This window comes from Pelodiscus sinensis, chromosome 20 (genome assembly GCF_052426305.1).
Source record: "Pelodiscus sinensis isolate ZL-2025 chromosome 20, ASM5242630v1, whole genome shotgun sequence".
Lineage (NCBI taxonomy): Eukaryota > Metazoa > Chordata > Testudines > Trionychidae > Pelodiscus > Pelodiscus sinensis.
In genome coordinates this window covers 24954341-24981311 of record NC_143071.1, presented here as the reverse complement: position 1 = coordinate 24981311, position 26971 = coordinate 24954341, and the positions used below count along the sequence as shown (strand labels likewise).

The following is a 26971-nucleotide window of genomic DNA, read 5'->3' as shown; positions in this document are numbered from 1 at the left end:
CTCCAGCGTATCTACCTCTCCCGCTAGCTTAGTGTAATCTGCGAACTTGCTGAGGGTGCAATCCATACCCTCATCCAGGTCATTAATAAAAATGTTGAATAAAACTGGTCCTAGAACAGATCCTTGGGGCACTCCAGTAGAAACCGACCGCCATCCTGACATCGAGCCGTTGAAGCGGGTTTCATGACCTTTTGCCTCCAGAATCTAGATACGAGTTTGCAGCCATAACAGATGAAGGCAGAACCATAGCCCTCAGAGTACTGCAGGTGGCCCTAGATTCTGTGGACTCTGCCGCCCGCGCCATGGCCTCAGGGGTAGTCATACGCAGGAGCGCATGGCTGCAGGTATCGGGGATTCCACCATATGTACAAAATACCATCCAGGACTTGCCCTTTGATGGCAGGGCTCTCTTTTCACAGAACACCGATTCTAGACTCCATAGCCTCAAAGACACCAAGGCCACCTTAAGGTCACTAGGAATCCATACACCGGCCCCACAGAGACGATCCCTGAATACTAGGACACAAGGGAGGCCACAATACCATCCCTATAGGCAGGATCAGTGGAGGTGTAGACCTCAAAACACGGGTACAGGAGGCAATGGCAATGCTGGGGCGGCCAGTAATCACAACAGGAGGCGGTGGCCATGAGCGGACACAGACAGGACTGCGGGCCCACCCCCAAACCACCAATCTAAGCAGTTGTTTTGAAGGTGCGCTTGGGGATTACGCCTCAAACGTTACACCACCCTCCCCGGTCCCTTTGGGGACAGATTGTCCCAGTTTTCCCAGGCCTGTGCCAGAGTCACCTTGGACAAGTGGGTACTGGACCTGATACAAATGGGTTATTCTATCCCTTTCCTCCATTTCCCCTCTACCCACCCCCTTCCCCATCCCTCTTCAGGTACCCATCTCATGAGGCTCCCTTAAGGCAGGAGGTATTTCTGCTTCTACACAAGGAAGCAGTGGAAAGGGTCCCGGCTCACTTAGAGGGCAAGGGGTTTTATTCCCACTATTTCCTGATCCCCAAAGCAAAAGGGGAACTCAGACCCATACTGGACCTCAGGTACCTCAACAGATTTATAGAGAAGAAAAGGTTCAGAATGGTCACGCTTGCCTCCATCATCCCTGCCTTAGAAATAGGAGACTGGTACATGGCCCTTGATTTACAAGATGCTTACTTTCACATAGCCATAAGAATGAGAGACGGACGATTTCTACAGTGTGTGATAGGACAGGAACATTTCCAATTTGTGGTCCTGTCATTTGGACTCTCCACTGCCCCCAGACTGCTCACAAAGTGCATGGTGGCAGTTGCAGCTCTCCTCAGGAGATGCAGAATTCAGGTATTTCCATACCTGGGTGACTGGCTCATCAGAGGCTGGTCGAAAGAGCAGGTACTAACCCATATAGCCTTCATAAGGTCCCTGTTTGTGGACGTGGACCTTCTGATAAACAAGGAAAAGTCTATGTTAACTCCCTCACAGGACACAGAACATTATACAAGGACTCAAGTTGTCCCCAATCACAGCTGCAAGGATCTGCATGAGGCTACTGGGTCATTTGGCTTCATGCACCCATGTGGTTCTGCACGCCAGACTGAGGCTCAAACCACTACGAGCCTGGTTAGCCTGCTCTTTCAATCAGACGAGGGTACAATAGGACTCAGTTTTGACAGTCCCACAGGAAGTCCTTCAATTGACACACTAGTGGACTCAGGGGGAAGAGGTGTGCAAGGGTGTACCCTTCTTGACCGAGATACCCAATGTGAGGCTAGTCACAGATTTCTCGGACACGGGTTGGGGTGTGTACATAGCTCACCACAGGACACGGGGTCTCTGGACTCTCCAGGAGAGAGATTTATACATAAATGTCAGGGGGTTGAGGGCAGTCAGGAACACATGCAGAGTCTTTCTCACCCAGCTCTCCAGCAAGACAGTATTAGTGCTTCTGGACAATATAGTGGCAATGATCTATATAAACAAACAGGGTGGAGCTCGCTCCTCTCCCCTTTGTCAAGTAGCCCTACTCCTATGGGATTTCTGTATAGCCCATGACATTCACCTCCAGGCAGCGTACCTGCCAGGGTCGAAGAATGTGCTAGCGGACACGTTGAGTCGCTCCTTCAGAACACAAGAGTGGTCCATAAAGGGGGCGTTACTACACAGGTTATTCCAGAGGTGGGGCTATCCCCTAGTGGACCTATTCACCACACAGGCGATCAAAAAGTGCCCGACTTATTTTTCATTCCTAGGCCAATGACTGGGGTCTAGAGGTGATGCGCTGGTCAACGACTGGCCCAGGGGCTTTCTCTATTCATTTCCCCTGTTTCCCCTGATTCACAAAGTCCTAGCCAGCGTCTGAACTTTCAAGGCCCAGGTCATTCTAATAGCCCCAGACAGTACTAGTACTCCATCCTCCTGGACATGCTCCAGAACGAGCCACAAGCCCTAACCATCAGTCCAGATGTAATCACTCAGGGCTGAGGGGAAGGCCTACTGTATCACCCCAAACATCAGGTCCCTCAACCTAACAGCATGGCTTATCCATGGCTGACTGGGATGGAACTAGCTTGTTCCTAAGCCATGAGATCAGTACTGCTGGGAAGCAGGAAACCCACTACGATGGCAGCATACTCCACTAAGTGGAAGAGTTTCTCCCTTTGGGCAGCAGATAGAAGGGTGCACCCTAGTGCTGCGCCCATCCCAATAATCCTAGATTATCTGCTGGGGCTGAGACAAGGCAGGGTTATCAACGTCTTCTATGAGGGTACATCTGACGACCATGTCAGCCTTTCACATAGGGGATGGAGCTGGATCCCTCTTCATGAACCATATAGTTAGGAGGTTCCTTAAAGGGGTAGACAGACTGTTTTCACATGTGAGGCAGCCTGGACCTCAACCTGCTACTTACCAGACTCATGTCACCACCCTTCTAGCCATTAGCCACATGCTCCCTTAAACACCTCTCCTTTAAAGTAGCCTTTATTGTAGCGATCACTTTGGCAAGGAGAGTGTCTGAACTCAGGGCCTTGTTGGTAGAACCTCCTTACTTGGTCTTCTCTGGAGACAGGGTGAGGTTGCAATCGCATCTGGCTTTCCTCCCAAAGGTAATCTCCACCTTTCACATGTCCCAGGATATATACTTACCTGTGTTTTTCCCAAAGCCGCACCAATCCCTTAGGGAGCAAGCCCTACACTCACTCGATGCAAAAAGGGCGTTAGCATTTTACATACACAGAACAAGACACTTTCATAAGTCATCTCAGCTCTTTATTTCCTTTGCAGAGAGGATGAGGGGCCTACCAGTATCAGCCCAAAGACTGTCTTCCTGGATCTCATTCTGGATCTCATCCTTTATTAGGGAATGCTACATGTTGGCCAGCAAGGACCCGCCCCATGTTAGGCCCACTCTACTCGAATGCACGCATCCTCAGCAGCGTTCATAGCACAGGTTCCAATAGTTGATATATGCAGGGTGGCCACCTGGTCATCAGTCCACATGTTAACATCACACTACACCATTACACAGCAAGCTAGGAGTGACGCAGCCCTGGGTCTACTGTTCTGAATTCGGTTCTGTAAAATAAGCAAATAAAGATACGTTTTCAGTTAAAACAGGTTCAGTCTTTCTGCAAGGTCTCACCTCCCACCCCACCTCCTGATGGGTTGGTATAGGGAGTCACTTCATTTGAATACATATGAGCAAGCACTCAAAGAAGAAAAACCGGTTACTTACCTGTAACTGTTCTTCGAGATATGTTGCTCGTGTCCATTTGATTCCCACCCACCTCCCCTTTGTTGGAGTCTCCGGCAAGAAGGAACCGAGGCGGGGAGGGCCGGCAGGGGTATTTATGTGCTATTATCTCGGCGCCACTCCAAGGGACAACCTACTGGCCCGACGGGTGCTGCTGGGGAAAAAACACTCTAGGAACCATGCACGTGGCATGTGCACATACCTCATTCAAATGGACATGAGCAACTCATCTTGAAGAACAACAGTTACAGGTAAGTAACCGTTTTATTTAACCAGTAAGAAAGAAAATATTAATCAAAATTATTAAACAGATTAAGCGTTTCAATTTTCTCATGTTAGTTTACCAAACTTCATTTTAAATAAGGTAAAATATGAATTTATGTCCAACACAAAAGGTTTCAACATTGTCTTTATTTATGGCAGGGTTGGGGAACCTTTTTTGGGTCAGGAGCCACTGACCTACAGAAAAATCAGTTGAGGATCACACAAGTGACAAGCAAAAGGAAAAAAAACTCTTCATAACCCCCCAAAGCCCCTTGATGTAGACCCCAATTGAGAAAATTCACTCCCCTGGCGCTCTAGCCCTATGAGGTGGGAGGGGCAGGGAGAGCAGGACTGAAGTTCAGAGTTTCCCATAGGTCAGATTAACTCTTATGGGGTTTGTAGATTTTGTGGATTCCCCCTGGGCTCTGTGGTGGGGCCAAAAATCAGGTTTTCAGTGTGTGGGACAGGGCAGCCAGCAAATGGGATAGGGATACAGGATCTGGGCAGGAGATGGGGTTCAGAAGCAGGCTGTGAGTAGGGTGTCTGGCCAGGGGGAGAGGGCAGGAACAAGGGAATGGGCAGTGTATGGCCAGGAGGGAGGGTGCAGGAGCAAGGGTGAGGGTAGGGTGTCTAGCCTGGAGGGAGGGTGCAGGAGCAGGCAGAGGGTAGGGTGCCTAGCTATTGGGGAGGGTGCAAGAGTGGTCTGGGGGTTTGGGGTCTTAGTGGGAAGGTGAGTGAGGGGGTGCAGGGTCTGGGCATGAGGAGAAAGGGGCACTTGCTTGCCTTTGCACCCCTCCTCCTCTCCTGGGGATTGTGACCCAAGCACCACCTTGTTACCAGATTTGCTCAATACTCTGGAGTATGCTCATTTATTAGGGTTACTCTTGTGGGGCTGGGGGGAGATTAACAATTCTATCAGTGTGGTGCTTGTGCTTCCTTGTGCTCTCATACGGAGCTGAATCTCCTTGCTGCCAATTCTGCCTCCCACTGGAGTTCTCCTGCAGAAACTAGGTTCCTCAGGATGGGGTTTTTCCTAGCTTAGCAACACACACAGGCGCTCACATCCACTAACAGAGCTCGTCTGAGAGGCCTGGGTATTCAGCACTCCCAAGCTGACCCCTCATATGTCCATGGACTCAGCAGGCTGGGTTTAACAGCAATGCCACACTGCACCCTCATGTGCCTTTGGACTCAGTGGGCTGGATTAAACAGCACTTTAAGCTGCCATCCTCATATGCCCCCAGGTTCAGCACTTCCCTGTCCCCACTCTCACACCACAATCATTCACTGGTAAACCACACCATGAGCAAACCCCACAGGATTTTGGGTACTACAGGTATCTTTAGTTTGAGTGCAAGAAGCATTGTTGCAGAGTGAATGGGGAAGCCAAAACAACACCTCTTGAGTAAGAGTGAGCGAAAGAGAAAGAAAGAGAGAGCAACCAGCTTAATAATGAAAGTTATTTATTTCTGGGTATATATAGCCAAACACACAAAACAGTTACAATATTAAATCTAAATTGAAACTGATTACAAATGTTAGGGCTAGCAAACCATATAACAGTTTACATAGGGCAGAGTCAGGAGGCTATGCTTAGAGAGAGGTAGTTGGTGGGGGGAGGAGGGGAAGAGAGAGAGAGAGAGAGAGACCTCACCACTCCGTGGAGCTTGCACCATCACAGAGGGTGATGGGAGCCAGGGGTCTAGAGGGCAGGAGACAAGCAGAGAAGAGCCCCCAGCACGATCAGACAGGAGATGAAGATGTTTCAATGGAACTGATGAAGTTTAAATCCAGGTATCAGAACAGTTTTTTTTGGGAAAGGGTAGGAGTTTTTATAGGGATGGGACAATAGTTTGAAGAGAGCACTGGATTTGTTTATGGGTAGACAGAGGTGAGACAACAGAGACTGCTCACACCTTGTTATGGGTGATATTCCTTGAACGAGCTCACAATGCAACTAGGCAGTTTCAGTATTTTGGATGTCAATAGGATCCATTACTAGAATTGGTCTGATAATGACTAATTTGGGTGTGACCAGGCCAGGGTTCGTTAGCATCTGGAGCAGAGATTTCCCATCAAGCAGTGCTTCTCTGTTTTCGGTATCCCATAGTTCAGTGCAGTTCCTGCTTTGGAAGAGCTGGTCTCCATTCTGTATGCTAATGGAGATTAGTGATAGAAATGTAGCCGTGTTAGTCTGGGGTAGTTGAAGCAAAATGCAGGACAATGTAGCACTTTAAAGACTAACAAGATGGTTTATTAGATGATGAGCTTTCGTGGGCCAGACCCACTTCCTCAGATCAAATAGTGGAAGAAAGTAGTCACAACCATATATACCAAAGGATACAATTAAAAAAATGAACAAATATGAAAAGGACAAATCACATTGCAGAACAGAAGGGGGATGCGGGGGGGGGGAGAGGGAGGAAGGAAGGTAAGTGTCTGTGAATTGATGATATTAAAGGTAGGGAGAGTGGGATGTTTGTGAGTTAATGGTATTACAGGTGATAATTGGGGAAACTGTCTTGGTAATGGGTGAGATAGTTCAAATTCTTGTTATGTCCTTGTTGGCAAGTGTCGAATTTTAACATGAATGACAGTTCAGAGGATTCCCTTTCAAGTGCAGATGTAAAAGGTCTTTGTAGCAGAATGCAGGTGGCTAAGTCATTTAGAGAGTGTCCTTTCTGGTTAAAGTGGCAAGAAACTGTTTTCTCTTTGTGATCTTGTCTGATATCTGTTTTGTGGGCATTAATCCTTTGGCGAAGTGTCTGAGATGTTTGTCCAATGTACATAGCAGACGGACACTTTCGGCACATGATAGCATAGATTATATTTCTGGATGTGCAGGAATATGTGTTCTTGATCTTATAACTCACTTGGTTAGGTCCAATAATGGTATCAGCAGAATGAATATGTGGACAAAGCTGGCAACGGGGTTTGTTGCAAGGGAAGGTACCAGGGTTGGTATTAGTGTGGTATGTCCTGTGGTGGTTGGTAAGAATCATCTTGAGGTTAGGTGGTTGTCTATAGGAGACTATGGGTCTGTCTCCCAGAGCCTCTTTGAGTATGGTATCCTGTTCCAATATAGGCTGTAGTTTATTGATAATGTGTTGGGCAGGTTTAAGTTGGGGGTTGTAGGTGATGACAAGTGGTGTTCTATTGTTGGTTTTCTTGGGTCTGTCTTGAAGTAGATGGTTTCTAGGTATTCGTCTGGCTCTTTCAATTTGCTTTTTTATTTCTCTGGGTGGGTAGTTGAGATTTATAAATGCTTGGTAGAGATCCTGAAGCTTCTGGTCTCTGTCAGTGGGATTAGAGCAGATGCGGTTGTATCGAAGGGCTTGGCTATAGACGATGGATCGTGTGGTGTGTTCTGGATGGGAGCTGGATGCATGTAGGTAACTGTATGAGTCGGTGGGTTTTCTGTAGAGAGTGGTGTCTAATTTTCCATTGTTGATTTGTACGGTGGTGTCCAGGAAGTGGATCTCTCGTGTAGAATGGTCCAGGCTGAGGTTGATGGTGGGGTGTAGGTTGTTGAAATCTCTGTGGAATATCTCCAGTGTTTCTTGGCCATGCGTCCAGATCATAAAGATGTCATCGATGTACCGTAGGTAGAGGAGGGGTGAAAGGGGACGGGAGTTGAGGAAACGTTGTTCTAGGTCAGCCATAAAGATGTTAGCATACTGTGGGGCCATGCGTGTACCCATGGCTGTGCCGCTGATCTGGAGGTATAAGTTGTTCTCAAACTGGAAATAATTGTGGGTGAGAACAAAGTTACATAGGTCTGCTATCAGGTTGGCAGTAGTGTTCTCTGGGATAGTGTTTCTAATTGCTTGTAATCCGTCTTCATGTGGGATGTTGGTATATAGAGCTTCTACATCCATGGTGGCAAGGATGGTATTATGGTTACTAATGGAGATGTCTCTCTGTTCTATCTTCAATGCAGATGAGGCTGGGGTGTTTCCTTAATTAGTTTAAGTGTGTCTTCCCCAGCCTTTTCATTGTTTTGTCTTTGATTCTAGCAGAGGCCTGGGGGAGGGGAATGGTTTTCCGTGAGTGTGACTCCCTGCCTCCCCAAGAGCACAGAGCTGGTAGGTAACAAGCTCCTGCTGCTTCCATTGACTGGATTCAGACCAATAGGAGCAACGGGGAAAGCCTCCAGCCAGGGTATCGTGTGCTGCTGTTCCCCCAGCCAGGGAAGAGGGAGTGGCAGTGCATGGAGCTGCTTCTGGCTCTGTTTCTTCCACGCAAGGTGGATCCAGCAGTGAGACTTGGGGCTTTCTTCCTCCCCCCGCCCAGCAGGAAGCTGGCACTGGTGCTCCAACCTCGTGGGGGGGGGGACAACAGGCTAGAGTTGCCAGTGCAGCCTCCCCTCTGTGGGAGGAGGGAAGAAGGGCTGAGCTTGAGCCCCACCCCACCTGAAAGGCATCCATGGATCCCAGTTTGAGAATCACTGTTCTAAAGTAATAGACTGCACCTTTAATGAAGCTTTATGTGACAGAACTTGGGTCTTTTTTTTGTGTTGTTTTAGCTATGTTTGTTCTGCCTTGTTTGCTTTTTGAAATCATTCATGTGACTCTTGTTTGGGGAGGAATGGTCTACGCTTTAAATGGATACCTGTGTTAGTGTGTGAGCAAGGGCAGTAGAGTGCAAACACAAGTGTTCGCTGTTTATCTGATTTTTTTCTTCTCCCTTTTATTTAAAAGTTTGCCATCTAGCCAAATAGCAGAAAAAAATACGGTGTAGAATACCTGATTCTCACACCTCACAAATTATAAAAACAGTATTTAAGTTGAACGGTTGAGCACAAACAATCCATTAGTTTAAAAATTTTGTTCCAAACTATCCAGCGAATAGTGACAAATAACTGTTAATCGAAACTGAGAGCAGTTCAAGTATGATTTACAAAAAAAAAAAAAGATATGTTTCAAACGAATAATTATAGCTAAGAAATTGTTCAGCTGTATGTCACAGTTCAGCAAGGTATATAAGCACATGATTAACTTTAAGCTCCTTCCCAAACTTGTTTATAAGCACATTTAACTTTACGCTCCTTCCTTAATTTGTCACTTTGTCAATGACCTTCCTCTGATGCCCGCATCTTTGAATGATATAGTTGCTGTACTTGAATTTTTCAAGGTAATTCTGTTCCAGACTCTCTCTACTGTTTTGCAGATGCAAATACTTAATAAGGCATAATTATTCCAAAGTGTGACTTGGAGTTAAAGTACCTTGTTTCGCAAATTGGGCCAGAGCTTTAACAATTGAAAATGTACAACAAATTAAAATGCTGTTTTTTAAAAAAGCAAAACTAAAACTAAAACTTTCAGCGGAGTTAAAGGACTTTTTTTTTCTTCTAATAAATCCAGATTTGTTCAGTAGAAATTATGGAGAGCTTTTTTGTAATCCATATTGCATAAAAGAAAGCTGAAGAAACAAATTACCGTATTGCTGCTGGCACTGATAGTATGCTTTTGCTCAAACATACTCATTCACCTCTCTCTATTCCACAAAAACAGATTTCAGGCTGTATATTCTTGAAGCTGAAGCCAAACAAAGCTAGACAGTAGATGAATGAATAATGTTCTGGAAGAACATTACACTTGTTCAACCACACAGTCAACACCTATTGGTCTCATTGTTATAGTTGTATGCTGTTCCTGATGACTCATGGCAAAAGCCTTTATCTTTCAAAAGTTGCAATGACTAATGCTAACTGTAGAGAAATTCAGATTCTGTTACTAGCTGTTTATATATATATGAACTATAATTCAGTTTCATATCTTACACTGCCAGTGCTGTGACCAGTTAAAACAGGTTAAATGGTATCCAGGGTAGGCTTTTCTAAAATCAGAAAAAAAAGTAATATACCTTCATAGAAAAATCTCAGAAGGGTAGCCATGTTAGTCTGTAACTTAAAAAAAACAAGTGGTCCTGTAGCACCTTAGAGACTAACAAAAAATATAAATTGTGACAGGTCAGAGGGTTACAAAAAAGTGCTAGAAGGAAAGTATGTGAGCCTTAGACTAAGTAGGTCTCTGTTCCCTGGGCAAACTGGCAGGGGCTGGCCTAGAACCAGCAGGAACTTTCCAGAAGCAGTCTGGACAAGTAGGCCAGTTGGAACAGCGCCAAAACTCTTGTATGCATAAGGTCGCTTTCATGGAACTTTGTGAATTACTTTTTCCACACTCTGACGTGTAGCAATGCCAGAATAAAACCTGCTCTGATAGTTGAGAAGCAAGTGGCCCTAACCCTTTGGAAGCTTGCAATGCCAGACTTTTATAGGCAGCATCTGCATTTGTAAAGAGGACAAGGTGGCTGCAAAGTCGTGTAGGGAATGAGGGAAGAAGACAGTGTTATTTTCCTCTATTTTTCAAGAAGGATGAAACTTTTGGAACATATCTCCACTGTTCCATGTCATCAATTGGTGTTATTGCCGCAAGAATGTTGTAGAACTGTGAATGGGAAAAGAGGTGGCCCATCACAAGGAGCTGGGAAAATGTGCTCCTGAATGAGAAGATGACACTCATACTTTGAGGTCTCTATAACTTCAAATCCACAAAATGGCTACGTCTAGACTGGCATGATTTTCCCCAAATGCTTTTAACGGAAAAGTTTTCCGTTAAAAGCATTTGCGGAAAAAAGCATCTAGATTGGCACGGATGCTTTTCCGGAAAAGCGTCCGTACCAATCTAGACGCAGTTTTGCACAAGACGCCACTAGACGCCATTTTCACGATCGGGGCTTTTTTGCGCAAAACAGTTTTCAGCTGTCTAAACTGGCTCTTTTGCGCAAAAGCATTTCCGGAAAAGGGCTTTTGCCCGAACGGGAGCAGCATAGCATTTCCGCAAGAAGCACTAATTTCAGACAGTAGGAAGTCAGTGTTCTTGTGGAAATTCAAACGGCCAGTGTAGACAGCTGGCAAGTTTTTCCGTAAAAGCAGCTGCTTTTGTGGAAAAACTTGCCAGTCTGGACGCAGCCAATGTGTTTTGCCTATACACATTGCCCTAATGGATATACTTGTTCCTTCTTGTTAACTTCTTTTAAAGATTTATATGTCTAGACATTGTACTTAGTGCAGGTAGTCAAAAATTCCAATTCTAAACAAAAACTTTTTCCAGGTATTGATTACAAGACGACGACGATACTTCTGGATGGCCGCCGAATAAAACTACAGCTGTGGTATGTATTTGTTCCGTTGTTCTTCCTCGGTGCCTTTTAAACAATATAGTCAGTTGACTGTAACTTCTCAGGGCAGGTATTGTCTTCTGCACTCTGAAAGTTCCTAGCAAAGGAATGAAAAATGATCTGGTGATTAAGTCAGGCACTAGCCTAGGATTTGGGGAAAATGTTTTCCTACATCATATGGGAAAATTGGTCTGCATCTCCCATATAGTAGAAGAGTGTAACTTTCCCTTCCTGCAGGAGCATGTGGGCGGGAGAAGGAAGGGGGGCCGGGCTTGACAGAGAGCAGCAGAGTTGAAAGTCCTGGCCAGAGTGGTCACAACAGAGCACTGTGGGATATGTCATGGAGGCCAAGAACATCAACTTTCACAGCACTGCATCTGCACTATACTAAAGTTAACCATGCAAGGTCAAATTTACCATTATTCCTTGTGAAAAGCAGGAATACCAAAATCGACTTTAGTGGTCCTTAAAGTTGACAGAACAGGCTTAGTGGAGTGGACTCATTGTTTAGAACATCAGTCTAATGCGGCTAAGTTTGACCTAAACTCCCAGTGTAGACCAGGCTTGAGAGATCAGAAAATGATATTGTCTGGTTAGTATGAGCTGGAATGTGTATGAGCTGTTAAAAACTAATTCTTAGCATAAGAAGTTGCCTGCCTCTCTTAATATCCTGTAACTTATTTTGTTTAGGGATACATCAGGACAAGGGAGATTCTGTACCATATTTCGTTCCTATTCAAGAGGCGCTCAGGTAAGCTCAAAGCTATCTTCATTGTACTGTGTAATGCTGGTGGATGATGGATGAATGAATGTAGAGCTGGTAAAGATATATCACAAGAGTATTGAACCTTATTGCACTGGCTCTTAAAGTTCACTGTATAAAGTAAATTAGCACAAAGATTCTGGGATGTTTCTGAATACAACACAGGGTTCTCTTGGGGGAAAGAAACAAAATTCAACCTCAACAAAGAGACAGTATCTCTTACTTTTTTATTAAGTAAATAAAGACCAAGATTAAATTTAGGAAATGATAGTGTAAATGCTTTATCCCGTAGGCACTCCAGAACCCAGCCCACCTCCCTGCCTTCAGAGGGTCCCTTATCTTGTCAGAGCTAGATACATGCCTGGGGCAGCCAGTATTGGCTGTCTGGATGCTCCCATGGTGGGCAGGGGGCAGGGACTCGAGTCCTCCCCCAGGCAAATGCCCTGTCCCCTCGGCCACTCCAGAACTCACTCCACCTCCCTAACTTCAGGGCATTCCTCATCCTGCCTTCCCAACGCTGGAGCCAACTGCATGCCTAGGGCAGCTGGTGTTGGCTGCCTGGCTGTCCGGGGGAGGGGAACACAGTGGCTTGGTGCACAATCTTAGTCCTCCCAGGAGACCCCAATAACTACAACAATCTGTTAATGCCCAAAATAATTCCCCCTTTAGCTCAAGCACTAGGGACTAGTACTTTCAGCTCTTCTTCGAAGAGTGTCTCTGTGAATGCTCCACCTTAGGTCTCTGGGGCACCACTGTCTCTCTAGTCAGAGATTTTAGGTAGCAGTGCCCTTGGTAGGCTGTGCACACGGAGCAGCCAGCACGTGCCGGTGTAGCTACTTTGCATGTGCAGCCAACTGTCCCTTCAGTTCCTTCTCTGCCAACTGATGGAACTGATAGCTACCTCCAACTTTTTCAAAAATTTGTTCTTAAAATTGTTAGTTAGATTTACTTAGAGTAGTATTGTTATAGTTTTTCATGGATAAATAGTTAATCATTATTGTTAGTTAGTTTAAAAAAACACAACTTTTTTTCTTTGATCGTTACGGCCCTTTTTTCTACTTGTCCGTCTTCCTTCCCTGGGATGCCTGGTTCCCCTGGTTTTAAACTTTGCCTGTCTTGCAGGCTTTCAATCCCCATGTTCAGTGGGCACTCACAGTGTGTCCGGTGCCTGGGCCAAGCACACATTGTCGCCCAGTGCCAGCACTACAAACAACTAACCACTCACACGAGGAAGGCAAGAGAACTACAACTGAAACTTCTCTTGCTTGAAAACATGGTGCAGCCAGCTTCAGACCCAGAGCACTCAACATCACCAAGGCAACTCTCCTCTGTGGCGATATCTGAGAAGACTGCTCTTTCGGGCTCAGGTGCCAAAGACTCTGCCTCTGACCAATAGTCGAGGAAAAGAGTCCATTCAGCAGCCAGAGGTGAATTCCCTTCAGAAAAACAGGGTCAAACACCAAAGATGTCTACAGCACCCGCACTAAGGCATGGGAAGAGAGGTACTGGTACCATCAAGCACCGATGGGTCTTGAGGGTCGAAAGATCTTGCTAAGATGGGTTCCCAGGGGCCTGAAAAGAATAAGTCCAAGTCGATGCCACCGGCACCATTGGACCCATCCTTGGTGCCGACAAAGGCAAAGTCCAAGTCTGCACCATCGGCACCCTCTGATGTGTCTTTGGTTCTGAAGAAGCCAAGATCCTCTTCAGCTCCATCGACACCCATGCTGACTCCGGCACCGAAAAAGCATAAACACACAGCGCCGATGGCACTGCAGAGTCCAGGGGCATCAGCCTTGGCACTGCCTCTGGCACCGATAACCTTAGTACCACAGCATTTTACTACAGCTGAGGAGTGGCATGTAACCTCCATACCGACAACTTCACTCTTTGGTACTGACGGTACACCTACATCAAGCAGGTTCAGTCTCTCTACACCTGCAGGATCGGTACCTCTGCTTTCCAGCAACGAGGACGAAGAGCCTAGAGTCGGTACCCATACTCCGAGGCATTCTTCTCCGAAACAGCAGCAAGTGCCACCTGCCTGCCAACTGGCCCTACTGGAATCCTTGAGCCCTTTACTTGGCTCAGCAATAATAGCAGCCACAACCTCAGGTGCTGCTGTTGACCCCATTTTGGGCTATTTCTGTACTCTCCCTTGACAGGTCAGCATACCAAGATGATCAGGAATCATGCTCTAGCGAAGAGGTGATTTCTGCCTCTTCAACACCATCCACACATCTCATCTTCGCCGCTGGATGACACGCTGATGCCTCTCCACCCACAGCTGGAGTTGACTTCAAATCATTCCAATAACTCTATAAGAGGGTGGCAGATGTGCTGGAAGTCTCATGGGTTCCCAAACTAGAGGGTGTGCCCCCCTGAGGGGCATGAATAAATTCCAGGGGAGGTGCAAGGCGACCCAGCCACACACACCCCTGTCAATCCCACCCCAAGTTTTGCTGCTATTTTTTTGGGAGGAGGGGCATGAGGGTTTCTCAAAAATAAAAAAGGTGGCGTGATGCCAAAAAGTTTGGGAACCACCGCGTCTAGTGAATCTTCCTGAGACCCAGAACAAATTGACCAGCATCCTTCATGCTTCTCCTTCAGCTAAATTAGCACTCTCTATGGACCCAGCCCTGTGAAAGTGATCTGGCAGACATCCGCCACTGTCCCACTGATCTGTAAGAGATCAGACCAAAAATACTATGTAGCACCACAGGGTGCTGATTTTCTATTTTCTCATCCATCCCCAAACCCCTTAGTGGTTGATGTGGTTAACCAAAGGGGGAAACAGAACACAGCTAGAACCACCTTCTATGACAAAGTGGAAATGCCTGGATATCATGGGCAGGAAGGCTTATTCCTCTGCATTCCTTCAATTAAGGATTGCAAACTACATGGCTCTGCTCGCAAAATACACACACCACATTTTTGAACATCTATCACAGTTTATTGAGAGTCTCCTAGATACAAAGAGGGAACAATTTAAAGCTAACATAAAGGGCGCTCTGATATCTTGCACCACTCTCCAAGCAGCCCTGGATGCTTCCAACACTGCATCCCGCTCCATCGCCACAGCAGTCATGATGAGGAGAGCTTCCTGGTTCCCCGTCTGGGTTTCCCTCTGAAGTTCAGGCTGCAGTGGAAGATATTCTGTTCCAGGGATCAAAGCTCTTCACTGACACAATGGATGCCTCCCTCCATTCCCTTAAAGATTTGCGTGACTCTCTAGAAACACTGGGCATTTGTGTCCCTGTAACAAAAAGAAAACAGGAAAAGTACTTCACACCAACAATACAAACCAACGCCTTTTAACCAGCCTCAAAGACAATATGAGGCCAAAAGAAGACAGTGCCAAAACAGGTGTAGACAGAGGTTTCACCAACCCTCCACGTCTCAACCTTCAACTTTGAGACAAACATCTTGAAGTTCAGGTCAAGGGTCAGGTAACACAACTCTATTTAAGGCAACCAGATGTACACCCGGTATTCCAAAGATGTCTTGCACCCTTCTACTCACAGGCTACGTCTAGATTGCATCCCTTTTCGGAAAAGGGAGGCCAATTAGACATATCGCAATTGCTAATGAAGCGGGGATTTACATCTCCCCCGCTTCATTAGCATAAAAATGGCTGCCGCTTTTTTTGGCATGGAGCTTTGCTGGAAAAACGCCAGTCTAGACGCGGATCTTTTGGAAAATAAAGCCTTTTCCGAAAGATCCCTTATCCCTTGGATCTTTCGGAAAAGGCTTTATTTTCCGAAAGATCCGCGTCTAGACTGGTGCTTTTTTCCGGCAAAGCTCCATGCCGAAAAAAAGCAGCAGCCATTTTTATGCTAGTGAAGCGGGGGAGATTTAAATCTCCGCTTCATTAGCAATTGCGATACATCTAATTTGCCTCCCTTTTCCAAAAAAGGGATGCAATCTAGATGTAGCCACAGTGATCCACCATCATGATGGATAGATGGGTACTGGACGTCATAAAGAATGAATACTGTATCCCCTTTTCGTCAATCCCTTCTTCCCACCCTCCCTCCCCATCCCTGTTCAGGGATCCATCTCACAAGAGCATCCTCCTCCAGGAGCTCAACCACCTGCTTCAACAGGGAGCCACAGAACCCATATCTCAGCACTACAGAGGCAAAGGGTTTTACCCCCATTGCTTCCTCACTACAAGAAAGTCTGGAGGATGGAGACTAATCCTCGACCTGAGAAGGCTCAACCATTACATATGACCACAACAGTTCAGGATGGTCACTCTATCTACAATGAACTCTGCCTTACACAAAAGAAACTAGTTATTGACCCTCGACCTCCGGGATGCTTACTTCTACATGTCCATTTACCCGGCACATAGGAAGTACCTCGGATTCACAGTACACAATGCGCACTTTCAGTACACTGTACTTTGCTTTGGATGCTTCATGGCTCCAAGGGTATTTTCCAAGGTGCTCACTGTTGTCACCGCTCACCTCCATAGACAGATATTCCCGTATCTTGGTGATTGCCCGGTAAGAGCACACACAGATCACAAAGCGGAAGAGGTGGCTGCCCTGACCAGGTCACTATTCCAGACTCTGCGTCTACAGATAAACTTACACAAATGCAAATTCAAACTAGCTCAAAAAATAAAATTCATAGGAGCTCCTCTCAACTGTATAGCAGCTGTGGCCTCTTTCCCACAGCAGAGTTTCAAAGTCATATAAGATCTCGTGACATTCGTTCAGTCCAGCCCACAAGTCTCTGTAAGAACTTGTCTCCATTTGCTAGGGCACATGGCAGCAGCTACTTCCATAGTACAGCATGCCAGATTGAATATAAGACCCATGCAACTATGGCCGAGAACTGTTTACAGGCTGTATTTCCACAATATCAACAAACTTACCTCAATCCTGATCAGGGTCAAACAATCCCTAGATTGGTGGATACACCCAAGAAATATGTGCGCTGGACTACCTTTCCACAAACAGCCACCGTCCATAACCATTATAACGGATGCATCTCTACTCGACTGAGGAACGCACACAGGCAACCTCAAGGCACAGGTGTGGTGGTCTCTGGATGAATCCAACCTGCACAGAAACATACTAGAACTGAGAGCTGTGTTTTATGCATGCCAGCACATTCTTCACCTTATATGTAACAACATGGTTCAGATATTTACAATCAGATAACCATGTATTACATAAATTTCCAGGGAGGAGCCAGATCCTACTGCCTATGGATGGAAGCTGTTTGGCTTTGGAGGTGGTGCATTCCACATAGCATACACCTTCAGGCTTCCTGTCTACTAGGCAAAGACAATGCATCTGCAGACAATCTAAACAGGAACGTCAATTCCAATCACGAATGGGAGATAGACTCTAACATTCTCCTACAAGAGTTCACTCATTGGGGTTTTCCAACAGTGGACTTGTTTGCAACTAATGCCAACAAAGTGTCCACAGTATTGTTTGCATGTGGGGGAGGAAGCGTTGGAGGGGAGCAAGGGAAGGCTGCTGCAAAGCAGCCTCTGTCTGCAGCAGGCCTGGGCTTGCTGCAGGCAGAGGCTGTTCTGGGAGCAGCCCCTGTCTACAGGGGAATTCCAGCTCCGTGCTGGGACCCCCACGGACAGGGGCTGCTGGATCTGGCAGAAGCCGGAACCTGAGCAAGCCCTGCCCACCTGGCTCTTACTACATTTAAACTGCAGAGCTGCAGCAGAGGTAGTTCCCGAACCTGGTGCAAGCCAGGGCTGAATGCCTTCCCTTATCGACTAATTGTGTAATCGATAAAAATTCTATCAATTACACGATTAGTGAAATACCCACTTCTTAACATCCCTAGCTCGGCCCCCATGGGAGCCAAGATCCCTCTACTCCCACCCCACCCATTCCAGTGCTTCACCACCCTCCTAGTGAAATAGTGTTTCCTAATATCCAACCTAGACCTCTCCCATTGCAACTTTAGGCCATTGCTCCTCCTTCTGTCATCTGTCACCACTGAGAACAGCCTCTCTCCATCCTCTTTTGGAATGGGTTATCTAGGGAGGTGGCACAATCTCCATCCCTAGAGGTTTTTAAATCCCAGCTTGACAAAGCCCTGGCTGGGATGATTTCATTGGGATTGGTCCTGCTTTTAGCAGATTCTATGATTCTGTGAAGGGTCCCACCCCTTCCCTGACCACTCTCCTTTCTTGTTACCTTTCATATCCCTTGCTAGCTGCAATTCCAGTTTGGCTTTCCTGATTATACCCCTGAATGTTTGAGCAATATATTTATTCTCTTCCCTAGTCATCTGTCTAAGTTTCCACTTATTGTAAGCTTCCTTTTTGTGTTTCAACTTACTTAAAAAAGCATAGATTCTAACTGAAGAAGATGAACATGGAGATCAAGATTCCTAGGTTCAGTAAACATTTTGCCACAGACTTGCTGTGTTACTTAAAGCAAATCACTTTACCTCTGATTCAATTTTCTCTTATGAAAAAAATGTTTTCCCACCTCGTATGTGGATTTATGAGGATTAAGTCACTCTTTATAAAGCCTTAACCACTTTGATAGTGCTGTTAATCCATAGTGCTGTTAATCCAAAGATCGCCCTAACCCTAAGATCACCAAAGATTTCACTGTTAACCCACACTGGTCACATACCATATTTGCTTTTCTTACTGAACATTGGGATGGTTTCTGCACCTTCAGTAAGGCTTCTTTAAAATACAGCCAGCTCTCCTGGACTCCTTTCCCCCTCATGTTAGTGTCCCAAGGGATCCTGCCCAACAGTTCCCTGAGGGAGTCAAAGTCTGCTTTTCTGAAGTCCAGGGTCTGTATTCTGCTGTTTTCCTTTCTTTCTTTGGTCAAGATCCTGAACTCTGGATATTTTAAATGCAGTTTATCATCACAGCCTCCTCAGGTGTTTGTGCATTCTGACACATCAATTCATTAGTTTCAGATTGAAAACATCGAGTAGGCTCCTAAAAGTATTGCTGTAAACAGTGATAATGTACATTGGTTACTTCTGGTAGTGAGATATTTGAATCTCCATAGAATTTGGGGCCCTTAATTATTGAATGCTACAGTGTTACTGGAAGCAGTATGTCTGAGGGTATGTCTACACTACCACCCTAGTTCGAACTAGGGTGGTTAATGTAGTCAATCAAGTTGCAAATGAAGCCTGGGATTTAAATATCCCGGGCTTCATTTGCATCTTGCCGGGCACCGCCATTTTTAAATCCCCGGTAGTTCGGACTCCGTGCCCGTGGCTACACGCGGCACGGAGTAGGTAGTTCGAATTAGGCTAATTAGAAAGCCTAATTCGAACTACCTACTCCGTGCCGCGTGTAGCTGCGGGCACGGAGTCCGAACTACCGGGGTTTTAAAAATGGCGGCGCCCGGCAAGATTCAAATGAAGCCCGGGATATTTAAATCCCAGGCTTCATTTGCAACTTCGATTGACTACATTAACCACCCTAGTTCGAACTAGGGTGGTAGTGTAGACATACCCTGAGTGATTTGTGATGTATAAATCACACAGACATGTTCATATTTAATTTTACAGTATCATAGACCACAAACTACTAAATTTGGGCTTGATCCTGCAAGATGTTGAGTGCTTTCCATCCTCTCTTCCCATCCAGTTCTAGATTGAGATGAAGGTGCTGATTCTGTAAGATGCTGTGAGATTCATTCCACTCCACTTAGAGGCAAGCAGTATCTGGCAGGATTGTAAACCCCATAATCCTAACACAGATAATAGAATGGTGATAGGGTAAGGCAGTACTCTCTGTTATGCATTTTGTATATTAAACAAAATTCATGTTAACATTCTTTTACGTAGGGGGTGATACTGGTATATGATATTACAAATCGTTGGTCATTTGATGGCATTGATCGATGGATAAAGGAGATAGATGAGGTAAGGTGAATTCTAGAATGTCACTTATGTGCAATAAGACTAGTGATTAAGCATGCGTTTTACTAGTTTTGTTCTCCACGTACCTGTTTATGCTATGTAACTGCAATCAGAATTCATTACAGGAATCAGAGATGACAATCATATATTTTTATAATACTTGTAGACTGAAACAGTGAACTGGCCACTTACTTAAAAAATTATAGATTCTAACTGAAGAACATGAACATGGAGATCAAGATTCCTAGGTTCAGAAACCATTTTGCCACAGACTTGCTGTGTTACTTATGAAAATCACTTTGCCTCTGACTCAATTTTCTCTTATGAAAAATATGTTTTCCCACCTTATATGTGGATTTATGAGGCTTAAGTCACTCTTTATAAAGCCTTAACCACTTTTTATAGTGCTGTTAATCCAAAGATCTCAAACTATATTTACACTGGAGGTGTGAATGAAAGTGACTACTTCTCTCATAATACAAAGTGTCTTCAATTTAAAGCAGTTTATCTGTGTAGTATGAAAATATGTGTTCTGTAAAAGAGGAAAAGGGACTTAAAAGATCCTACAGAAGTGATGCGGGATTTTGATACTGTAATAATAATGCTATTAGTCAGCACTCCTCTTTTTTAGTTACATATTGTAAGTCCAGAAGGGATCACTTTGATCGTCTAATTTTATCTCCTGCATAACACACATCATAGAACTTCCCTGCATTAATTTCTGTTTGAACTAGAGCGTATCTTTTAGAAAAATATCTAATCTGATATATCTGAACCAGTGATGTGCTATCTGTGTATGCAGGGCATGCATTGCATGCCCCAGGACCTAGTATGCCCAAAGGATGATTATGTCTGGTCCTCAAATGCACACGTTGTAGAACAGGATTGCATCTTCTGCACATCATGACCTTGCACACACCGTTCATGCAAAGTCAAGCCCCACATGGAGGTTGCCATTTTACATGCAAGTGTAGAATTGCATGCTTGATTTTAAAAAGTCACTAATCTGAGCTAGCTTTAAGATAGGTAGCTCAAGTACTGAGAGTAATGGAACTACGTGAGCATAAGCTTCAGTGCAGGTCATCAACTGATTAATTGCCCAGGGTCTCAGGTGGGCATGAAGAAGCTTCATGGCTTTAGTACCCAAGCTAGATAGATTAAAACTATCTTGGGTATGTTTACATGTGCTTAAATCATACCTCCTCTGTGCAGTGTTGACATATCCCTCAAATAATTCTGCCCTGAAGTTAGCCATGAGTGTACAGAACTTAAGCTTTTAAAGAAGCAGCATAACTGAAAGTGTATAATGTTGTATTCTATAATAAACTGAATGAGGAAGCTTTGGAAAAAGATGGTTTTGATAGATAGGAGGAAATAACAGCTGCCCCATTTCCCAAAAACTAAGCATAATCCCTTCATTTCTCATTTCAACCTTGTCTCTTATAGATATGAGGATGCTTCCTTTTCCATCATGTCATACATTCTTTTGCCACTTGCCACGCTTCATAAATAGAGCATGGTTTCTGAATCATTGTAAAAAGCTTACAGTATTTTGTTGGAGGGTGGAGAGAAGGGTTAGAACACTAATCTGTTATTGTTTCTCTTCACTCAGCATGCTCCTGGTGTGCCTAAAATCCTGGTTGGAAACCGCCTTCATTTAGCCTTCAAGCGTCAAGTCTCTACTGAACAAGCACAAGCCTATGCTGAGCGATTAGGCATGACTTTTTTTGAAGTTAGCCCTCTTTGCAACTTCAACATCACAGAGTCTTTTACTGAGCTGGCAAGGATAGTGTTAATGAGACACGGGATGGACCGGCTCTGGAGGCCAAACAAGGGTAGGCAAAAATAGATTATATATATATGTTCATGCTTGTTCATCACTCTTAGAACTGTCATACTGAATCTCTAAAAGCATTAAAAGTAATAATGAAAAGCTAATAATATTGAGATATGTAGTTTACATGCTTTATTAATTTATTTTTGTTAAATAAAAGTGTAAAGAGACCAGACGTGCTAATAATCTTATTAGCTGGTCTTTCCTCCAATGACACATGCTGACAGTGAAACAAGGTGAATAGAACTTTAAAAAGATTGAGACTTTTTTGTTTGTTGATTTTTTAGCACCCAAACAGGCAGTCCCCGGGTTACATACAAGATAGGGACTGTAGGTTTGTTCTTAAGTTGAATTTGTATGTAAGTCGGAACTGGCGTTCAGATTCAGCCGCTGCTGAAACTGACCGCCAGCTCTGACTTACATACACAATCAACTTAAGAACCCCAAGCGTCCCCAAGTCAGCTGCTGCTGAAACTGATCAGCAGCTGATTCCAGGAAGCCAGGGGAGAGCAACTCTGCCTCGGGCTTCCTGTAGTCAGCGCTGGTCAGTTTCAGCAGTGGCTGACTTGGGGACGCCTGGGACAGAGCAGCTGGGGTGCTGCTGGGTTGCTCCAGTAGTGCAGCTCCTCGGCACTACTGGACCAACCCAGCAGCACCCCATCTGCTCTGCCCCAGGCGTCCTGATTCAGCCAGCTGAAACTGACCAGCAGCGGCTGAATCAGGACAAGAGCAGCTGGGGTGCTGCTGGGTTGGACCAGTAGCGCCCAGAGCGGTGCTGCGGGACCAACCGGCAGCACCCCAGCTGCTCTGCCACAGGCGTCCGGAGAAAAGCCTAGTCTGCTGGGTGGGGGGGGTGTACTAGCTGCGCCCCCACCCCCCACCCCAGCAGACCAGGAAGACACGGGCGGCCGACCGAGACGCACCGCGGTCCCACCGCCTGGGTCCTCCGCGGCTTTGCTCCCCGTCTCCCTGGTCTGCTGGAGACCAGCAGACCAGGGAGACGGAGAGCAAAGCCTCTGAGGACGCCGGCAGCGGGACAGCCGCGGGGCGTCTGGGCTGTCCCGCTGCCGGCTTCCCCCGCGGCTTTGCAAAGCCTTGGGGAAGCCGACAGCGGAGCAGCCCAGGCGTGCCTGGGGTGCCCTGCTGCCTGAGCCTCCCCACAGCTTTGCAAAGCCGCGGGGGGGCTCGGGCAGCGAGGCAGCCCAGACGCGCCTGGACTGCTCCGCTGCCGGCTTCCCCGCGGTTTTGCAAAGCCTCGGGAGGGGGAGGGGGGGGGAGGGCAGCGAGGCAGCCCAGACGCGCCTGGACTGCTCCGCTGCCGGCTTCCCCGCGGTTTTGCAAAGCCTCGGGGGGGGGGGGGGGGGGCTCGGGCAGCGGGGCTGCCCCGCTGCCCGAGCCCCTCCGCGGCTTTGCTCTGCGTCTTCCTGGTCTGCAGACCAGGGAGACGCAGAGAAAGCCCCAGAGTACACGGGCGGCAGGACCGCGAGTTCCCGCAGTCCGTGTACTCTGTGGCAGCCCCGTTCGTATCTGCGGATCCGACATAGGTCGGATCCGCGTAAGTCGGGGACTGCCTGTAAAGTCAAAGGTACATATCCCCACTATGCACAATAGTTCAACATAGTTGAAGGTTCAGAGAAGGGCAACAGAAATTATTAGGGGTTTTGAACGGGTCCCATATGAAGAGAGATGAAAAAGACTTGTACTTTTCACCTTAGAAGAGAGGAGACTAAAGGGGGATATGTTAGAGATCTATAAAATCTTGACTGGTGTGAAAAAAGTGAATAAGGAAAAGTTATTTGCTTATTCCCACAATATAAGAAGTAGGGGTATGTCTACACTACCCCCCTAGTTCGAACTAGGGGGGTAATGTATGCATACCGAACTTGCTAATGAAGCCCGGGATTTGAATTTCCCGGGCTTCATTAGCATAAAGCCGGCTCCGCCATTTTTAAAAGCCGGCTAGTGCGAACCCCGTGCCGCGCGGCTACACGCGGCACGGGCTAGATAGTTCGAACTAGGGGGGTAGTGTAGACATACCCTCGGGGTCACCAAATGAAATTAATAGGCAGCAGGTTTAAAAGAAACAAAAGGAAGTTTTTCTTCACTCAGTGCACAGTCAACCTGTGGAACTCCTTGCCAAAGGATGTGGTGAAGGCTAGGACTTTAACAGGATTCAAAAAAGAGCTAGATAGATTCATGGAGGTTAGGTCCATTAATGGCTGTTAGCCAGGATGGGTAGGAATGGTGTCCCTCGCCTCTGTATGTCTGAAAATGGGTGACAGGGGAGGGATCACGTGAGGATTACCTGATGCGTTCCCTCCTGGTATTGGTCACTGTCGACAGACAGTATACTGGGCTAGATGGACCATTGGTCTGACCCAGTATGGCCGTTCTTATGTAGTGCATCCCCAGGGTGGCTACTGTTGATTTTTACAGCAATACAATGTGGGTAGCCATCCTACAGTTACTGCTGCCCCTTTGCATTTTGGGTTAGGCTCCCAATGACTGCAAGGACAAAAACTGCAGTGGATTGTTCTGGGTACATGTTGACATCATCTAATAATGTACTCATCTCCTCCCTCCCATGCTGCTTGAAAGCAGTGGCCAACAGTCTTTTTTGCATCCTTTTCCCTCTGGTTATCTGTGCAGACACCATAGCAGGGCAAACATTGACCCCATTCAGCTGCAAACATCTTGCGCCTTATGCGGTGATATGTCCAGAGCCTAGCCAGGAGCCACCAGAGTGAAGAAGAATATGAGGGGGTAATGGACACAGACATGTATGAAACACTTGAGTGGAGCAATCAGCATATGCTGGTGGCATTCAATCCTGTTGAAATCGCAGAATGTCAGTTCTGGTGCCGCGTGAGACTAGCAACTATGGGATGATCAGCAGTGGCTGGGAAACTTTCGCATGCATATGGACATTTTCATAGAACTCTGCAAATTGCTTTCCCCCACCCTGAAGCACAGCAGTACCAGAATAAGACCCGCTCTAGCAGTTGAGAAGCAAGTGGCAATAGTCCTGTGGAAGCTTGCAACATTAGATAGCTACCATTCAGTTGGGAATTAGTGAATGGGTAAATTGACAGTGTGGGCTGTTGTGATCCAGGTAGCCAAGGCAATCAAAACCCTTCTGTTATTGTGGGTATTGAGGGTAGTGACTCTTGGAAATGTGCAGGATATAGTGCATGGTTTTGCCAAGATGGGCCTCCTAATTTTGGTGGGGCAATAGAGAGCACAGATTTGGTGCATGGGCTGGCTGATTTTCATGCCTTTTGGGGGGGAGCGGGAGGGGGGGGTCAGATTGTACTTTATGTGAGGGATATCAACCAACCAACTGTACAACTTGGCTGTATCTAGACTGGCCAGTTTTTCCGCAAAATCATCTGCTCTTGCGGAAAAACTTGCCAGCTGTCTACATTGGCCGCTTGAATTTCTGCAAAAGCACTGACGATCTCATGTAACATTGTCAGTGCTTTTGCAGAAATACTATGCTGCTCCTGTTCGGGCAAAAGTCTTTTTCCGAAAAACTTTTGTGCAAAAGGGCCAGTGTAGACAGCAGAGATTTGTTTTCCGCAAAAAAGCCCCGATCATGAAAATGGCGATCAGGGCTTTTTTGCGGAAAAGCGCATGTAGATTGGCCACGGACGCTTTTCCGCAAAAACTGCTTTTGAGGAAAAGCGTCCGTGCCAATCTAGACGCGCTTTTCCGAAAATGCTTTTAACGGAAAACTTTTCCATTAAAAGCATTTCTGGAAAATCATGCCAGTGTAGACGTAGCCCTTCTGTTTCTAATATATGTCTCTAATAGAGGGTTAATGAAACCTGGATCATAGAGTTCAAATAACAAATGATTTTCTAAATGGACTCAGTTGACCTAATTGTTAGAAACATATTTTTTAATTGGAATAAAAATTGGATGGATTATTTTGGTACAAAGTGTAGCAAAATGTAACTGGTTTTTAAGAAGGACTTACTGGCTTTGAAGAAGTTTTATATTTCCCTACATTAAATAGTTATCCTACCAAAAACTAGATTAACAGGCTGGTGTAGGTTTATTTTGATTTGTGTAGTATCACACTCCTTATTCATTTAAGCAGCAAAATGAGAATATTACTCACAACCTTTAACAAAAAAAGAAAAGAGAAAAAGCAATGCACATCCCAAATATCATAGAAGAGCACCAGCTCCTAAATCCCAGATTATCCCAATCTCAAAAGAAAAGCTTGGAGATGTATGAATGCCTATAGCAGCAACTTCCTACAGTAGCATATTTTTTGTATTGTAAAGTGTAAGACTTTAACATCTTACTTTTTAGGAGTTTTTACTAGATGCTGGCTTTCCTCGCTTTAAATCTCATGAAATATTTGGGATTAGGGGGGAATTAAAAATATTAGTAATTTCCAACATTCATTCTTTTCTTGCCAAATACCAACAAGAGATTTATCCAAGTAAAATGTTTTCATGGTTCTGATCAATTAATATGCAGCTAATTCATTTTTTTGAAAAATATTAATTGAAATTGTCTTTTGCTGAAGTTTGTTGTATATTTTAAGCAGAATGGAAAGTAGGACAATTAGAGTTCATTGTGAGTGTTAAGTAGATTTTTCAAAATCTTTGACTTTCAATGAGATTAAAACTAAAGTAATTTTTGAAAATGGCACTTAGGCTCTCAAATCACTGCTTTGATTTTGAAAATATCATCATTGATCTGTTCAACTTTGTGCAGGGCTGAGGGGACAATTCTGCAAGCAAATTAATTGAAGCAAATGAAAGTTTGGGTGGGGACTGAACCTATATGAGCAAGTATCTGGTACTGGAGGAAGGGATAATGAACTATAAAGAGGGGGAAAGTAAGAAGATTGGTTTAAAAAAGTACTGTGGACACACATGAAAGTGTGTGCTGCCACCATGTGGCTCACAAAAATCATACTATGTATTATAACACTTTTTTTTTTTTTTTTTAAGTACTGAGCCTGCAAGATCTCTGCTGCCGTGCTATAGTTTCCTGCACCCCTGTGCATCTTGTTGATAAGCTTCCTCTCCCGGTTGCCTTACGAAGCCATCTCAAATCTTTCTCTATGGCTAATGGCCTTAATGCCAGAATGATGCATGGACGCTCCTACTCACTCACTACCAGCAACAATAACAAAAGGAACAGCCTAAAGAAAGCTAAAATTATCCGTCCCCCTCAGAGCCCACCAAAAAACTGTACAAGAAACAGCTGTAAAATTTCCTAAACCTGATGTGGCTGAAAAACACGGTTGATTTTCTTCGCATGGAGCCT

General features: G+C 45.5%; 1 protein-coding gene across 3 annotated transcripts in view; it reads left to right on the top strand.

Moving 5' to 3' along the window:
• Positions 1-26971, top strand: part of RAB40B (RAB40B, member RAS oncogene family) — a 74958-nt gene extending 47987 nt beyond the window's left edge. For all 3 annotated transcript variants that reach the window (XM_006129606.3, XM_075903535.2, XM_089771975.1), the window contains 5 exons: positions 11135-11195; positions 11892-11952; positions 19774-19851; positions 21461-21683; positions 26653-26971. In XM_006129606.3, coding sequence (XP_006129668.1) covers positions 11135-11195; positions 11892-11952; positions 19774-19851; positions 21461-21683; positions 26653-26924 — 695 coding nt within the window. In that variant the 3' untranslated portion in view covers positions 26925-26971. The remainder of the gene's footprint in view (positions 1-11134; positions 11196-11891; positions 11953-19773; positions 19852-21460; positions 21684-26652) is intronic.